Source organism: Trachurus trachurus (assembly GCF_905171665.1).
Source record: "Trachurus trachurus genome assembly, chromosome: 16".
Taxonomy (NCBI): domain Eukaryota; kingdom Metazoa; phylum Chordata; class Actinopteri; order Carangiformes; family Carangidae; genus Trachurus; species Trachurus trachurus.
Window position 1 is genome coordinate 21,395,976 of NC_139902.1, and position 12,183 is coordinate 21,408,158.

General features: G+C 38.5%; 1 protein-coding gene across 1 annotated transcript in view; it reads right to left on the reverse strand.

The window, feature by feature from the left end:
- Positions 1–12,183, reverse strand: part of LOC310999374 (CUB and sushi domain-containing protein 3-like) — a gene marked incomplete at both ends in the record, with an annotated part of 211,290 nt that overhangs the window by 104,851 nt on the left and 94,256 nt on the right. Inside the window, 5 exons of the mRNA XM_083989775.1 lie at positions 3,483–3,599; positions 7,723–7,917; positions 8,280–8,467; positions 9,900–10,038; positions 11,478–11,669. Of these exons, the coding sequence (XP_083845901.1) occupies positions 3,483–3,599; positions 7,723–7,917; positions 8,280–8,467; positions 9,900–10,038; positions 11,478–11,669 (831 nt within the window). The remainder of the gene's footprint in view (positions 1–3,482; positions 3,600–7,722; positions 7,918–8,279; positions 8,468–9,899; positions 10,039–11,477; positions 11,670–12,183) is intronic.

Sequence of the window (12,183 nt, forward strand, 5' to 3'; positions counted from 1 at the left end):
GCAATATCACCATGTATGGACTGTCTACATTGTAAATATAAGTCAAGTATGTGCATGATTGAGGTGATATTTCAGGCAGAATTATATTGGATGCCACTGCCATAACTATTTATTGATGGATGTTTATTTTGTGCGAATGCTATGTTAGAAGCAAAGTGTAACATAGATAAGTATACAGGAATTCAAGTACATAAAGGGAAATTTGCACCGATACGAAGAATTTGGTACAGACAATAAACATGACAGCTTGGGAAAAGTACAGTAAATTTACAAAAACTACAGTAATATAATTCCACCAAACAAGATCTCTGCCAACTCCTATCACATGATTAAACATTCCAAATATGTTTTAGGCTGTCACAGACATTTGCACTGACAATCTGCTTGAGGATCTTAAAATACACAGGATGAAGCTGCTCTTTTAGGAAGTTGGAGCTCTGAGTAAATAACAAAATAAGAACAACAAAATGCAGCTGTAGCATCAATACCGCATGTAAAAGTCGTGTAGATACAAATACACAACAGTCCAATAATCGCCTAGCAGGATTTGAGGGTAACACCTTCCCAGTTACCCCAGGCAACAAAATCTGTAAGGTGGTGGTGAACTCCTCATAATGGTACAGAAAGAATATGAGTGTGCTCCTGATGCTTTTATTTATTTTTTTACTTTCAAATATAATGTGACTACTCTACCAATTAACCAGGTGATTAAGCAACAAGATAGCCAAATGTGAAAACCATCATCACCAACTCTCAGGTTAATGCCTCTATTACATTCATTTCTGTCCAGACTCATACATGGAGTGCAGACTATTAAGAAATTGAATAAAGTGGAATTAACTGTATTTTGTCATACAATAATTTGTAAGTTATGCCAAATGGATGCTTTGTGAGGTTGCTGTGACCTTTGCCCTTAAGAATCAGTTTATTCTTGAATCCAAATCAACAATTGGGCCAAATTTTTAAAAAATAATATTAAAAGTAAATAAAAATAAATCCTTCAAGGCTTTCCTGAAATATTGTGGGACTTGCGGTCTACAGATGTATATAAATGGAGCCACCAAAAATATGTTCCTGCCACAGAGGACAATAATAACATATTGCTATGTCACAAATGGCAAAGCTCTTTTCTTTTTTTGTGTGTGTGTAATCTCATCTGAGATATCTGCCAAGACCTCAAAACACAGAAACATTGCACAATGTAACAGAAAAATCTGGTTTGTATCTAAAAAGAACTTTTCAACTGTGTTCATTATTCCCACAAATTTGATTTTCTTTGCTGTTGATGCAGATCAAGTATAATTTAGCTATGACTGATAAAGTACAGAGTCGATCATGCTTTCAGGGGACAATTATTTTCTACATTGCAATTTACCTCATTATACTTGCCTCTACTTTGTAAATATGCAATTAAAAACATCTGTCTGTCACTGTTTATTTAATTATGCTCTAGGAGTGACACTAAGCCATTTTCAGTGAAATCCATTTTATGACGATCAACAATTTAAGCATAGCTTTCATTCAGGCAACAACAGCTAATGGCTAGTTACCATCCTGACAACCATTAGTCAAACACAATGTCAGGCAATGTACCGGCACTAATTCATCAAATATCCTAAAAATAATCATGAAGAGCACATGGTTTAATTAATCTAAATGTAATGTACTCCCACTCTGACCTGCATGGTTTTCCCCGAACACAATACGTTTTCAACACACACGATAGTGTTTCAAATATTCTGAGATATTTCATAATACACATATCTATAACAGGGTCTGTCTTAACACTAGTAGCCACAACTTGACAGAAAAACACATAAGGACATACATCCACATAATGCTGCTCCCCAAGGTGTAAAAGCCTCAGGTCACTGGTCAGAGTCATGATGCGATTTTTCCCGCTGACCTTTTCCTGCTAGTTCAACCTGGCTGACACAATGTCTCAAAGGCTTATGGCACACTATCGGTCATATGAGGGACAGGCTGAGACACATTTGATACTCTACCCTAGGCGCTTACAAATTTCAATTACCTGTATACTAGACACTGAAATGTGATTTCTGCTAACCCGCTGCCTATAGGCTAAACTCAAGCTGCAAAGCTGGATCAGAGAAAACATTTCTCTGCATACTGTTCCATCTGCAGGTAAAAACACATAAGTGATCATCATACAGTACATAATCCTTAATTTCTGAGTTTTTAGTTGTTGTTTTTCACACACAGACAGTTTTGTCAACTGTCATTACTGGATACGTTGTTATATCATGATCACAGTTGGACGTCCAATCCCAACATTTTCAGTTTGCTCTAGCCAAGCTGTGAAACTCAGAATATATTTCCTTCAAGCCACACAACAGCAGTCTTACTCTTTGTCAGAAGGACTTTTCAATAGCCTCTGCAGTCCTTGGAATAAATTCACAGGCCCAGGTGGGAATGTTGCTTGGTGACTTCCTCACTCCATTAAGCTTTTGCAGTCAGTTTAGGCAAAGGCTGCATTTGCATGCAATATTTATAAAAAATAAAAGAAAAATAAAAGGGAAAAAAAGCCCTGTGGGTTTCTGGACTCCATGAACAGTATAAGATGGCAACAGAGGATGTAAACTGTCGGGCTGGATCATCACACAGGGGATTAATCTGTGTTTCATAAGAACAGGGCTTTAGAGAAGAAAAGCCCTGCCTACGATTTCAGCAGCGCTTTATGACTAACATGGAATATTGAGCTGAAGCGCATATAGGTCTCCGAGAGATCTTGCTGAATTATGTATATACAGAGGTGCTTTGATAAACTAAGCATCCGTGCATTTGCTTGCTCCATCTATTCCCCACAGCTCTCTGCTGCTTGACCTTCCCCTCCATTACCTACACTACAGAGCATTTTTCATGTCAACTTAATCAATTTTTGTTTGCCCTGATCACATTCTGTTTCACACCTCTTGCTATAGCCAGAATACTGCTATCCTTCATGTTGTTTTTTCAACTCATACATACAGTAGGAGTGGGAAAGAGCCTGAAAAGGAACGGTAGTCCTAACAGGATGTTGCAATGGTATTCTAACAATTTGTATTGATTAAATGTAATGCCATCAGACAAACGCCACTGTGAGCAATAGCAGTGGTCACTACTGACCTTTGTCTATTCATTGTGTAACCATTGGCTCGATATTGTGACAATTCAGTTGTCAGATGAAGCCACAGCGAATAAAAATTAATCCAACAGCAGACAAGCAATTAAACAGGCTATAGGAACTGTCAATGGAGGTAACCGTCACAATTACCAGACCAAAAAACTGAAATGAATTATGCAAGTCTGAATGTTTTGTTTAGCAGGACACTGTCACCTATGGACCAGCTTTGAGAACAAGCTGCAATTTCTTCACAGTCTATCCTCATCAATGAAGACAGACACGACATAAAACACAAACAATTATCTCCCCAAGTAATAATTTTTTCCAACTCTGTGAAAATAATACTCAAAATGCTTACCAAAGTCCCCTGGGACGAAGATGTCATACACGCAGCTCTGGCCTCTGGTGTAATTATGTGGATAGTTTGGTGACAGCACAGTTCCCTCTGAACCTGTGAAGTGGCCTCCACAGGGAGCTGCAGGGACAGGAAAGAAACCAGCAGAAAAGCAGAGTTAACAAATGTGAAACAGCTATCTTACCTACCTAGGGACATAAAACAATACAATATGATCACAAAATCCATTTTAACTGCCATAGGTGCACAAGTAAGCAGTTCATACCACAAAATGAGATGAAAATTCACCTTTGAACTTTCAGTTGCTGACAAATGCAATTCCGGCCAGCATACCCAAAATAATGTGACATTTGAGAGACACTTTCGGGACTTTTTCAAAAGGAAAGTAAGCTATAAACAAACAGAAGGAAACCTGGGTAGAGTTTACAGGGTTAAAACCCAAAAGGGAAACAACCGACAAGGAAAAGTACTTTTTTGCCTTCAAAATACAGAAAAACACCATCAATCAACAAAACACACTATCACAAAAGTTCCACTCGCCTGTGACTTTAATCAGCCTGTATCGCCCAGCAGCATGTTTTGAGAAACTTAAGATTCAACTCTTTGGCCAAATCAAGCTTCCTGTCAGCAGACTGTGTACACAAAGAGTCCAGATGCTTGAAGTTGCTAGATATTTACAATCTTAATTGATTAGAACATCAGAAAATACCCTCAAGTTAGCTTTAGTATACTGTTTGTCTTGCCAAAGCCACAGCCAAGTAGGAAAAACCCATCCATGTCAGTGGAAAAACACGTGTGCATCTCAAAACAAAAATCATACCCTTACAGTACATGCTTGTAGCTCATAATCTTATATACTTGCACCATTAGCATAGTGTCAGCAGATATTCAATTGGAAACTAGGTTCATTATTATAGGCGATGGTCTGTCCTGCACCTGCGTCACATCTCAGCGTCCAAACTTAAACCGTTAATGATGTACCTAATTTGCCAAGAGGCCCTCTAACGCAGTTGCCTCAGACCTCACGGGCCAAACCATCAGGCGGGGGAGCCTCAACTGTAAACAAACACATACTCATTTGTCAGAGGGAGGCTGTCACCAGCTGCTCTGAACCCCCCGTGGCCCGCATAATGCACATGTCACTGCTGTTTCACTGATCAGCACAAGAAAAGAAGAACAAAAGTGAGTAGAGGCGCTAATGTAGAGAGTTGGATCAGCAGTTTTTCCATGTTTGGTTGCTGAAGCAGGAAGACGTATGTAATCAAACATATGTGGGAGTGGCAAGCGGGACTTTGATTCAGGCTGATTTGTCAGACATGATGAGATCAGTAGTGAGGAATTTAAACAGTGAATTGTCAATCTACAGAAGGTGAAAACAGCACCAAGGAAAGGACAGGATGCCCTGCTCCTATGGTTAATTATGTCAGGTTAATGTATTGCTACTTTATGAAGGACAGATGGATGAGAAAAATGTTGTAACTTAAATCTACTGTATACACATGATGGTACTGAGAATGAGTATTTACGATGTCATTAGACAAAGTTTAATTTCAAAAGATCTTAGATTATTTTAAAAATGCAAATACCATTGACATCTTTATATAACTTGTTGTTCTATGTGGCCTTAAATATAATAAATATTATATTAAAATAATATCTACAACAGCAAAAATATAATGGTTTAAATGGTTTTTAGTTTTTAACTGATCCCATTGATGAATATTGCCCCAGACCTACAATCTACTTCACTTACACTGACTTGCGAGCTAAGGGAACCATCTAAGCACAATAAAGCAAATCTAATCTGCTGAAGATTGTCTTGAGATGCTAAAATGTAGACAGACGATGGATTCAAAGGAAATGTAAAACTTGACCCACAGACCAAGGGGCACAACTAAAGACCAACAAATAGTAGATTTTAGAGACCTGTATCAAAGTAGAATTCAAGAAGAAGAAGAAAACATTCTTGTTTTTGGCTACAGTACATGCTGTATGTACAATGCAGAAACACCTATTTTGTAAGGTTTCATTGTAGGTGGCCAGCAGAGTTTATGCAAACGAAAGTTGCCCGACAAAATGTGTCATGTGTATTGTGACTTAAAACTAGTGCACTAACAATTCCACTTGGCACCCTTACATTTGTCTTCTTCAATTGTAAATGTACATACTGGTCAAGTAATTTTAGGGTCAGACAATACTTGGACCAATACTAATCTGTATTTTGATATTAGTGGTTGGCCAACAATGCCAACTTCAACTTCAGCTAATCGCTCATTAATGTGCAGTAAGTCATTACATTTTGCTTTCAGACAGTTAAGTCATCAGTTCAAGTGAAAATACTAAATGGAGTGTTGCTGATGAACCCCTGTGCCGTTCAGTGAGGTTATACCGGTGCCAACTGCAGAAGTAATGAACAGCTCCCCTGTGTGAGAGTGGGTGTCCCTATTCCTCACTGCTGAAAGTGAAAAATGAATTCTAATTCAGCCTTGGTTGATTAAATACTTTAAGGAGTATTAAAAATGGTGTAATGCTACTAGAGGGAGGAGCGCTGGGTACTTATCTTAAAACTCCTCACATCTTTCCTCACTTCTCACCTTGACATTGTGATCACTCTGATGCCGCAAAGCTCTATGAAATGCCTACACTTTAGAATTGGCTGTGAATAATAAACAGCAGTATGGGGTATATTATGTTCTCTGCAACACACTGTGAAGTTGTAACACTATAAAACTCCACTAACTATAAAATGCCATAGAATTTCAACTAGTTTATATCTACGCTTTGTAAGACTGCCTCATCTACTGTTCCCACAAAAACTAAATTAATCTCTTCAGCAAACAACGGGCCTCATTCATGAACAGTTCTTAAGAACAAATTTGTTGTTCTACTTGCGAAGTTTTTACAAAGATTGTGGCATTCATGAATGTTTTCTTAACCAGGATTTGTTCTTAGCTACAAACACTCAGGAGCATACTTACGTACATTTGAGAGCTGACACTTGTGCAAAATACTGTAACTGATTATTGCGTTTTCTTCCGTTTTGCAGTTGTATAATATTATATGATTTGAATAAGAATTATTTTCTTATCTTTTATAATGTTTTTAATTATTATTTTTACAACATTATAGCGACTTAATTCATATCAATTATGTTCGGGGCAGAGGTGGTGTGTGTGTGTGTACAGTACATATTGTTTGTTGTTGTTGTGCGCGACATACAACTGCTGATACAAGTTTTTTTTATTGCCGGCACACAACTGTTTTTTTTTTTAATCAACCACTTGCATGCCGAACGTATCACGGACCAACAACAATCCATTATACCACTAGGAATCATGTGATAATATAATGATATTTATGATGGCACACCTGAGAGTGCAGTCTCTCCGATAATCATAATAATAATGTGCTGCATCCACTGCTGATGCTATAAATATAAAAACATAAACTAAATATAAGCTTTTTGTTTGTTCCTTTGTTTCATTCCTGCCGCAGTAGCTCCACTTCACTACTAAAGTTCTTTTAACGTTTGGAGTCTGGTGCTCCCTCCCATATTTTCATTTGAGCATTTCAACTTTCTTTCTCACTTCAGCTTCTCTGCTGAGAGTTTTTTTTAAGAACGACTTAAGAAAGAATCTAAAAAGATTCTTAAGAAGATATTGGTGAATGAGGCCCATTATTTGTCTCAAGCACTTAGATCAACTGGAGCTCCAAGTTTTAAGTTTATTATTTGGATTTATAGGTAGGCCACCTGAAATGTTCTGTGCATATAAAGTTCCTGCTGTTATCTGTGATGACTGTGTTGAAAGGACAATGATTTAGTCTGATTAAGAGTAGTAGTTCTTAGCTGTTGTAAAATAACAAAACAAATGCTGTACCTGGCATCCCTGCCTGTACTTCAGAGAGGGGCCAGTGGTGGAACAATGTATTTTTGCTAAGTCACAATTAAGTTTCTGATTGCCAAAATTGTCAACATGTTACAGTATTAGGACACTTCAGTCTGAAAAGCTTCTTAAACATGACAGACATAGTATCACTGTAATTTGGGGTATTAGTGTAGTTTTCATGATATTTCATATTAAGGTTGGAGCACAAAGATTTTAACACACCACATACTGTAGCAATGACTCTAACAAACCTCTGGTATCACATACTGTAATATCAAATATTGACTAAACACTCAGCTGGAGTCCAGATCTCTGCGACTAAAGCTCTTTGTCATTGTCCGCATGTTGTGTCTCACCTTGACAGCTTGGTTTGGTTCTGTCCCACTCTGGTCTTTTGCTGTTGCCCATGACACACGTCAAGGTGGAATAGCCTTGAAGCAGATAGCCGGCCTCACAATGAAATGTCACCATAGATCCCAGCTTGTAGTCAGCTCCCATTCTAGTCCCATTCATCACATTCCCTGGGTCAAAGCACGCCTCCCGCAGTTTTGCTGTCAATCAAAAGAACAAAGCTTTTAGAACAGTCACAAGTGTCAAAACTGAGAGTCATTTGCAATTAAGTAGAGATAAGACTTAATACTTTACAGCAATGGGCTCTTTGATTTAACAAAACTGTGTTTTTAACAAGCAACAGGGTAATCAGAGTGGAAATGGACAAGGGTTAATCAGAGGCTATTCTCTCAGCTGGCATCAACATTAGGAAACATAACTTTGAACAGCAGCGTACTTCAAAGAGTTTATTTTCAAATTCAATTATATATGCGTCAAACAAAATCCCCTGCTGTAAGTAATACATAAACATATTCTGTGAAAATGCATACAGAATCTCACTTGCACAGATCTTAAAGAGTACCTTTGTATTCCAAGTGAAAACCGGTGTAGCTCACAGACCCATCACTACGAAATGCCAAGTACATGAAGTTGGATGTGCTCTCAATCTTCTCAGGAAGTTTACTGTCTTGGAAACTGCCAATCAGATGAGCGCTGCTGTCTGGCCCATCGTAGATGTATAAGAAATCATAGTTGGGCTCAATACTGAAGCTGTGACAAGTAAAAGAAACAGAAAAATTAGAAATAAAACAGTTACTATTCTGCAGCTTCTTAACCACAAATTGTGCAGATCGTGTGAAAGATTTAGAATGCATTAGGGTCTCAAAATGAGAGTTTGCACCACAGTGCTAGAAGTAACTCATGCCAAGCGATTTGTTTTGCATCTCCAGACAAAGAGATAAAAAAAGATATCTCCCCCAAGAGGTGAGAAGAGATTAAATTGTTGTGACACTGCGGTGGCACAAAATCTTCCCAGACGGCAGTGGCAATGCAGTGTGAAAAGATCGTTTCATATTGTAGCGCTGTATATCAAATCACATGCCGCAGTGAGAGAGAGAGGAGCATTTGTTTTCAAAATAATGAGTGTGGTTTATGACAAAAATGTAAATAGCTCGGAGATAATTGCATTTGAGTTGGATCAAGGCAACTCCAATTTAAAATCATAACTCCATCCTTTCATTTGGCATTCCCATGAGAGAAAGCAGCATTGTGCTAACTCTATTAGATGTTTGTTTTGAAGGACAAAGTTGAAAAAGAAACATGGTAAATTTCTCTACTCCACCTCAGGAAGAGGGAGAAGAAGATGGCAGTGCCAATATACCCAATGTACCCAAAGAGCCAATGTACCTGCGCTTTTTATTTTGTCCTCGATGAAATGACTACAAATATAATATTCAACAGTCATGAGAGGACTACCGATGGAAAGCGCCCTGAGGCCCATCTGTGAGTTACTGTAGCTCCTCCAGTTGTGCTGTAACATGCTTAGATTGCAATTAATAATGTAAAGCTTAGGGCCTGAGTATCATTCAGCCTAGAAATGAGCTGCAATCGCATCACATTTCAGCTGCAATATACAGTACTCAACCAGAAATCTTGTTTCACCACATTCCAGCAAAGTGGCAGGAATACCTGCCCTCTGGTGTTTAGAGGCGCTGCTTCTTCTCCCCTATCTCCCAACACACCTGGGCTCAAACTCAGGTTTTCTGCTTAACACACATCGCCAACTTTGCTCAATACTATGACGCTGTAGCTGGTTCCACTGCAGAAAACAAGCAATTCCACAGCACAGACTGAGCTACTGTGCACCCACTGAGACCTGCTCCATTCTGTTTCAGGTAGGTTACAAACATACAGTACCACAGGTTTAGGGGGAGCTTCATCTTGTAAGCCACTGGACCATGTACATGAGGGACAACACTGTTTTTTTCCACTGTTGTCCAGTATTTTTATTATTTGAGCCAATGTTCATTCTGCAGAAATTATTTCTATTACATAGTTTTAAATAACTTAACTTTAAAATTAAAAGCATGCTACAGCAAAATTGTCTTTTATTTTTATTTTCAATTGACCATAAAGACATCTAGTGTTCTCGTGTACCTAGTCTTTTGCTTTACAAAGTGGACATAGCAGCTGCTCATATTACCTGATAAAAGCCAAAGAGATGACATAATCAGAGTGGACAGCAATAAGCCAGTCACAGTCCTTGCTGTGTGGGTATGGGTGGGGGTAGTTGGGCGAGAGGATGAATCCTGAAGATCCGGTCACATTCCCACCACAAGGTGCTTGAATGAGAAAAAAGCAAGAAGAGGTGTATGAGGAAGATGCATACAATGATCACAAAGTGCTTGTCCTGCTGCAAATATTTTTGGCTGAGCTGGATTATGTTCCAGACAGGTGAACTATGAACACTTGTGGGTTATTGAATATAACTGTGCCAAATAACTCAATAACATTTGTTCTCAATCATTATCAACACTCAGGCACTGCAGTAATATTAGCTGAAAAAACAAGCCACAACTATATTTCTGACACTGGTACGTTTCCCAATTAATCCCTGTTGTTTTACTCGGTGCTGAACAGGTCAGCTCAACACACATACACATTTCAGGCGCACATAAAATTTGTATAGAGATATATAAAAAGAACTTTCTAACTATAAATTATTCAAGCAACAACATACATCTCTGCTTCTAAAAATTAATATCAGTTTTTTTCTGGTTATTAAGATTTTCTCAACTCTGTCAATAATCCAGATGCCACAAATGGTGAATTGTTACTTGTTGCTCCTTTATGTAATTATCTTAATATTTATAATTTATTGCTTCAGTGCATCAATCATTGAGCTAAATGGACCCACAAAGACAAGGCAGATACTAAATGAAACACATGAAACTAACAAGGTATTAAGCCAATATAATAGTCAATAATTAATATGGAAATGTGTGCTCTGGGATTTTACTGTATGCATTATGTTCATGTAATTTTCATGACATTGTTGCTATCTCAACATGTTAGAGGAAATTATTTGTGCCTAATTAATGCCCTATATAAAAAAAATTGTGAATAACATAACAGCTGTCAGGTTCACTTCTAAAAGTGTTAGCAACATGCCAATGACTATATTGTTCGAATTTGAGTGACAACACTTAAGTGGTGTAGGCACAGCTGACATTTACATCAGGATCCTTACTGTACGTTTGATAGTGTTATATTATGCTGAGTTGTTTTATATTGTAATTGCATTGTAAGACCTACAAATAGCTAGCTCTTCCCTGGTCAGAAAAACTCAGTTAGACCAGTTGGCAGCAACTCAAGAGCATCTAGGTTTCCTTGGACCTACTTAGTGTAATTATTTCTAATTGCATTGTTAAGTAATTAGCTGTTAAGCTCTAATACAACAATGTGTTAGGAGACTATAGAGTACTCAGCCTTTGACTGGCTACAGAAGTGGATTTGTCCACATAAGGGTTGGCAAAAACTCAAACATATCTGAAGAGTCTTGTTTATCCTCCACATATTTTAAGACATCAGTGAGAGAATTATTAGTGTCTGCTGCAGACAGTTAATAGAAAAACTCCCCTGCTTCCTCTCTCCAGCTCTCTTTCAGTCTGATCCCCTACATCCCTCTCCCCCACTCTCCCTCAATTCATGTAACCTCACTCTATCTCCTCCACACATCCCTGCCTCTCTGTCTAACTCACACTATCTCCCTCTCTCTCACCGATGCAGCTTGGAGGGCTCGGTTGCCAGTAGTATCTATTTTCCACTTGGATGCAGGTGATTCTGCTCTCGCCCTGCAATTCATATCCCGGATCACAAGAGAAGGTCACCGAGTCACCGGGCTCACGCCCGTCCCCGTTGCGGCTGCCATTCATGGGAATACCTGGATCTCTGCAGGCTGTTGCAAGCGAACCTGAAGGGTAAACACACATGTGACTCACATACAAGGGCATATGTGTATGCAATCTACAAGGAATCAATAAGCGCAACAGCACACACACACACACAATTTCATATCATATGGTAGACAGCTGTCAAGCTGAAACTGTAGCTCAAACAGAGTTACAGCACAGAGCAGATTACTAACTGATATCAGTTGAAATCCTGCCGTGTTTTCCTAATCTGCTTTCCCAAAACACAGCTGTGGAGCAGCCCATGGCTACAAGACTGATCTGGTAAACCCTGATGGATTCTTCAAATATTCCTATCTTGACAGACTTTATTGAGAGACTTAACAAAGTTAACTATATTGCAGTTTTGTGTTGTGCTTTTGTTTGCCTGAGGCAAACTGGGTATTTAAGTACAATATGCATCTCCAGAATCAATTCCAGCCTAAAACACATGCAGTGAGCCCCACATAATTGATTAAACTGCCATGCCTGTATACTTGAGAGAATGAAAACATTAACAAGTTGATCATACAAGGC